The 6,000-nt window shown below is 57.9% G+C and overlaps 1 protein-coding gene across 1 annotated transcript in view; it reads right to left on the reverse strand.

Moving 5' to 3' along the window:
- IGSF21 (immunoglobin superfamily member 21) overlaps positions 1 to 4,174 on the reverse strand; it is a 40,150-nt gene extending 35,976 nt beyond the window's left edge. The window contains exon 1 of the mRNA XM_030018799.1: positions 3,886 to 4,174. Within this exon, the coding sequence (XP_029874659.1) occupies positions 3,886 to 3,976 (91 nt within the window). The 5' untranslated portion in view covers positions 3,977 to 4,174. The remainder of the gene's footprint in view (positions 1 to 3,885) is intronic.
- Positions 4,175 to 6,000: the final 1,826 nt, after the last annotated feature.

Consider the following 6,000-nt stretch of genomic DNA (forward strand, 5'->3'; position numbering starts at 1 on the left):
GGAAATAGTAGGAAAGGATTAAAAAAAAGAGGTGACCCTAAGCTGAATGCAAGATTTGCAAGGGAAAAGCATGAGTAGAAAAGAATGGAGGGAGCGCGGGATGGCTTTCCAGGTCAGTGCCGTGCATTCACAGGTGAATTAGAGCAGGTTTTGCTCCCACGTGGCGCAGAGGATGCTCCTCCTTTCCCCTCGTCCCCCACCTCCAGCATGCAAACTCCCACCAAACCCCTCTTTTCTTTAAATGAGCTCAGCAGAGATGCGAGCAGGTGGCTCCCATCACCCCGGCAAAAAGCCGTATGTTGTTATTTTCCTACGGAAAGGAGAAAAAGGAGCTTTTCGAGGCTTGCAAAGAGGAGCTGCCACGGGGGTTGCTGGCAAGCTGGGAAAATCCCTGTGAGGAAAAGCCTTGGGGGCTCCCTGGGAATGGAGAGGGGGGAGAAATGCAGCTTGCTGATAAAAATGATAACTGTAAAGGGATTTTTCCAAGCTGTTTTTTGGCTTGGAGAAGTGACATGGGGATATCCCTAAAGGGCAGGTCCCTGCAAAGCCCGGTCCCATCAAACCTGCCGTTTTGGGGCAAAGCCCAGAAAACCCATAAGCAGCTTCAAATAAGGAGCTACACTTGAATTTTCCCCCTTTTTTCCCATCGGAGGAGGTGCTGGGGAGGGAATACAGAAGCTAAAGCAAAGCGCTCAGATAAGGACCATAGAAATATCTCGCCGAGATCAAAACTCGACATATTTAGCCCTCCCTTTCATGTTTGCAAAACACAGCTCTGATTTTACACGGCTGTAAAACAAACCCCGATGAACATTTTATGGGAACATATTTCAGGCGACAAGCTGAGCGCTGGCTAATCAGCCAGCCCTGATTTTGGCGATGCCAAAAAGCCGTCACCCTGCTTGCAGATGGGGCTTCCCAGCTTTCCAAAACCTGGGGGGGGCCCTGGGGCTACAGCTCCATCATTATCCGTGGTCTAGCCGCTCACCTCCTCCGCATGCCCTCATTTTTTCATCTTGACAGCTCCTTAACCCACTTAGCCCTGCCCTAGGCTGCTTTTTCTGGCCAAGGTAAGAGATTGAGCTCTTTATAAGGAAAAAAGCTGTATTACAAGGCGTGATGCTTCCCAGAGGGATGTATAACACATCGGGAAAGATCCAGCCGACCTACCGCGCAGTGAGGAAGTAAGCGGTTTCGTTCGGGTAAATAAAAGGGCTTTTCATTACGAGGTGATGGATGGAAAACCCCAAAATGCTCCCACGAAGGCACAGATGTTTTGCAGGATGAGAAGTGCTTCTGATGGATTCCCTGTGTTCTTCTCCGTGCCAGCAGCAGGACCTTGCTGCTCCTCCTGGATGCGGCAGTGATGGGGGTAGCTGCCCGCCGAGCCGGCACCGTGCGATATATAAGGTGACAATAAAAATAGGCAAGATTCCCCCCCAAATGGCTTTGGAGACGTATGGCCAGATGCCAAAGGCGAACGCACTTGTAGGGAAGAGCAGTGGGAGTTTGCATGTTGGGCACGTGCCCCCCTGCATCTTCCCAGGCGACGTGGCTGGATCCTGCTCGAAACCTCAGGAGAGAAGCGCCAGGATGGGAAGGGGATGGAACTCTGCGGGCACGTCCTCCCTTGCCGCCACAACGCCGGCAGCTCCAGCCAAGGATGCCGTCAGCCACGGAAAAGCCATCTGCCCACCGAATTTCGGGAGCAGTGCTCGGCCTCCACAGCCTCATGCTGCCCAGAGCAAAGGGAGGCATCAGGGCAGGCGCACCCACCTCAAAAGCAGGCTTTTTGCAATGAATTTTAGCTGTTTGCTGAAAAAGCAGGGCGTAAACTGGCTTTTTTGGGACAGTATTTCTCTGCCGAGGGCTAGGAGATACTTAAAGCAGCTGATCCTCAGGATATGGGAAAGCAGCAATGTCCCAGCGTGGTTTTAAGAGCCAAAATCCAGCTCATGGATGTCTAAACCCAAGCGCTGCCCATCGAACCTGCCCACCAGACCCTACCGAACGCCGGGATCCTCCTCCCGCATCGCTTTATAACCCACAAACCCTCCCCGGGGCCACCAGCTTCCTCTAGACCCACTGCAAAACAACTTTGACCTCTCCCCCCCCCCCCCCCCCGAATACACATTTCAAACAAAGATTTATCCATACCCGCTCGCCCGCTCTCACAAATCAGCCACAGAAGCCCAATCGCCCAATTTGCAGTGATAAAAAATAGGAGAAAGGGAGGAAAAATGATCCACGCGCCAGTGACGGACAGCTTGCCGCTGGGGAAAAGCCGGGGGGACGCGTTGTTCCTTGAAAATTATCTCCCCGCGACCTTAAAACCGTGGCGGAGGTGGAGAGGAGATCCAGGTGGAAGGCGGAACTGGATTTGGCACAAGTTTCCCCCACCCTGAGCCACGTAGGTTTTATTATTGACCGCGTGTTTGGCAGCACGATGCCGGTGGGATGCTCGGGATGCACGGAGCAAACCGGGGAAGGGGTAAAAAAGCAGCAGCCGCAGCCCGGCAGCACATAAAACCCATCAGGGAGATAGCAAAAGAGGGATGCAGGAGATGCACGATGCCTTCCCAACCCTGATTCAGCCAAATTCAAGCCAGGCTCTGGTTAAGCTCAGTGGTCCGTGGTCCCCCAAGGGATGATTTTGGAGCTGCTCGCGATGCTGGGAAAGAATCGACTCCTTTGTGTCAACCTCTCCCCGCTCAACCCCGCAGAACACGGCCGTCGCTCCCCCTCCCCGCGCCCTGCAGCAGCTGACGGCGGCTTTCCGGAGAGGAAAAAGTACATTATAAATTAAAAAAAAAAAAAAAAAGGAGATATCGAGCAAGCTCTGCTCGTCCCTGCATCGCCCAGTGCTCGGCAAAGCCTCTCAGCCTCCGGAGAGCAGCCGGGTCTCGCTGTACTCATTAAAGAGCGGCCACCTGAGACCCCACAGCGGGTGATTTGAGGGGGGGGGGGGGAACGGACGCGTGGGGAAAAGGGGGAAAGAAAAGGGAGATTGCCTTCAAATGCACAAGAAATTAAATTGCACGGCTCCCCCCCAGCCTCCGGGACACGAAGAGGGGAAAGTTTCCTGCCCCGTCAATTTTCATTTCCTGGGAGCCCCACTTTGGGGGGTTGGGGGGGGATTTTATTAGAACCTCTGCAGAGCAAAGCGGGGAGTCAAGATGTTAATTTAGGAGCTCAGCCAGCTGCAACCCCCCCCGGGATGGCAGGAATTTGGGGGGCTGCTTCTCCCTCCTGGGTACCCCTCCCTCCCATCTGTAGCGTTTGGGGCACCCCCTGCATGCCCAAAGGGCAGGATGGGCTGGGGTGCCCCTGAATGCTGCGACCCCCCCCAGAAAGCTGTAGGTCATGGGGGTCCCCAGGGCACAGACCCCCCCTGTACGGAGCGAGTGGAGCCAGGGCTGGGATTTGCAGCCGGAGCCCCTCTACGGAGCAGCAGGGAAGGGGGATACAGGTCCCCCCGCAGTGATGCTGGCTCAGGGGTGAAGGATGAGCAACCCCCCCCCCCCCATTTTCTCACCCTGGCCCCCAGCACCAGCACCCAATTACCGAGTCCAAAGCAGGTGCTTTATTAACGACTCTCTTATTAATGGCTGCCCCATTACCGGGTCCAACACCAGTACCCTATTAATGGTTGAAAACCAGTTCCCCGTTCGGGGGGGGGGGGTGTCCCATTCAAACAGGGTGCCTACCCCCTACCCTCCGGACCCCCCCCCCCATCACCCCCCAAAGCCTCGGAAAGGGGGTGCGGAGCCCAGAACCGCCGCATGCTTCCCGGGGTGCGAGTGGGCACCCCCCATTATTTCAGCAGCTGGGGTGGGGGTGTCCCCTGTCCCCGGGGGGGGGGGGGGGGGGGAAGATGACACTCACCCAGTACCAGGTCGAGGAGGTCCCAGAGCAGCAGGCAGAGGAGCAGGGGGCTCATCGTCCGCATGATGCCCGCGGGGGGGGGCAGCCCCATGGGGCTCACCGGTGCCCCTACCCGGAGGGGCAGGCGGGCATCACGGCGACTTTGAGGGGGCGGGGGGGGCTGGAAGGAAAGGCTCAGCCCGGTTCCGTATCCCACCCCCCCCCCCCCCCCCCAAAAAAAAAAAAAAAAAAGCTCCTCGTTCCGCACCCGCCGCGCTGCCGCCTTAAGCCGATTTATTGCAGCGGGAGCGGAGTGAGCTGGCGGCTGCCCGCCCCCCCCCCCCCCGGTCGTTTCAGCCCCCCCCCCCCCCCCCCAATCCCGGCGGCTGAGCCCGCCCCGGTCCGGCCCCCGGGAGGTGCTGGAGGGGGCGGGAGCAGCTGTACGGGGCTGCGGGAGGGAGTGCGCTGTATAGGGGGGGGGGGGGATGCAGGAGGGGGTGCAGGATGGAGAAGGGGGTGTACGGGGAGGGGAGGGGGGGGCAGGATGGGTTGCGCGGTATAGGGGGGGCGTGGTGTATTGGGGGGGTGACGGGGCGCGGGAGGAGGGGGGCACTGTATGGGGGTGCGGGAGGAGGTGGGCGGTGTGTGTGTGGGGGGGTGCAGGAAGGGGTGCGAGAGGTTTTGGAGGGTGCAGGAGGGGGAGAGCGGTTTTTGGGGGGTGCACAGGAAGGGGGGGGGGGCAGGGGGGCACGGTCCGGGGCGGGGGGGGGGGCATAGGAAGGGTGCTGGGTGCAGGCAGGGGGGCAGGGTGCAGGAGGGAGAGGGATGCAGGCAGGGATGTGGGGTGCAGGCAGGGAGAGGGATGCAGGCAGGGATGTGGGGTGCAGGAGGGGGAGGGATGCAGGTAGGGATGTGGGGTGCAGGCAGGGAGAGGGATGCAGGCAGGGATGTGGGGTGCAGGCAGGGAGAGGGATGCAGGTAGGGATGTGGGGTGCAGGAGGGGGAGGGATGCAGGCAGGGATGTGGGGTGCAGGCAGGATGGAGAGGGATGCAGGTAGGGATGTGGGGTGCAGGAGGGGGAGGGATGCAGGCAGGGATGTGGGGTGCAGGCAGGAGGGGAAGGGATGCAGGCAGGGATGTGGGGTGCAGGAGGGGGAGGGATGCAGGCAGGGATGTGGGGTGCAGGCAAGAGGGGGAGGGATGCAGGCAGGGATGTGGGGTACAGGCAGGAGGGAAAGGGATGCAGGCAGGGATGTGGGGCGCAGGAGGGGGAGGGATGCAGGCGCAGGGAGCCAGAGGAAACTGGGACAGCAGTTTCCATCTCACCCCACTTCCTTCAGCAATCCCCCTCTCCCTGCAGCCCCCAGCAGCAGGATCCAGCCCCAGAGCCGTTCGGTTCCCCCCAAAATCACACGCCAGCCGGGGATGCATATCCCTCCATGGCCCTGCTTCACAGATGACCTTGTTTTCCCCCAACTCCCCAGATTTAATTAGTTCCCGGACATAGGGGAAGATGCGAATATTATTTAGGAAGAGCCCGGGTAGGGAGCGGGATGGCCTGGGGCTTGCAGACAGCCATGGCTGAAGAAGAGATTAGGGGGCTGGAGGAAGATTTTCCTCGAGGTTGGAGGCCTCTTTCTGTTGCTATTCCACCTTAGAAGAAGCATTTCCCCAAAACACACCTCTTCTTGCAAAATCAACTTTTTTGCAATTGCTTTTGATTTTTTTCCGGTCCTGTGTGGTCACCCTGTCTCCCCAATGCCTTTTCTTACAGCCCTCAAGCCCAGCTTAACCCTACCGCTTCCCAAAATCACACGAACGCCCCTCATGTCCAGCAGCACAAAGCCAGCCCCATGTAAAAAAACCAAAACAGCATCCTCTTTTGGGGCTTATATTTGCAAAAAAAGCAGCAGGGCAAAAGGATTCCCTGGGATGTGATGGGGATGGGGAACAGCTCCTGTACTGAGACTTCGGCACAACCAGTGCCACCAGTCTGATGAAAACCAGTGGGTTACAGCTCGTTTCTTAAATAACCACCCTGAAAGCAATCAGGCTCTGCGTAGATCAGCGCAAAAAAAAATAAATTAAATAAAATCAATCAACTGCTGAAATTCCTTTGAGCGAGCTGGATTTTAT

The sequence above is a fragment of the Aquila chrysaetos genome, chromosome 6 (assembly GCF_900496995.4).
Source record: "Aquila chrysaetos chrysaetos chromosome 6, bAquChr1.4, whole genome shotgun sequence".
NCBI lineage: Eukaryota > Metazoa > Chordata > Aves > Accipitriformes > Accipitridae > Aquila > Aquila chrysaetos.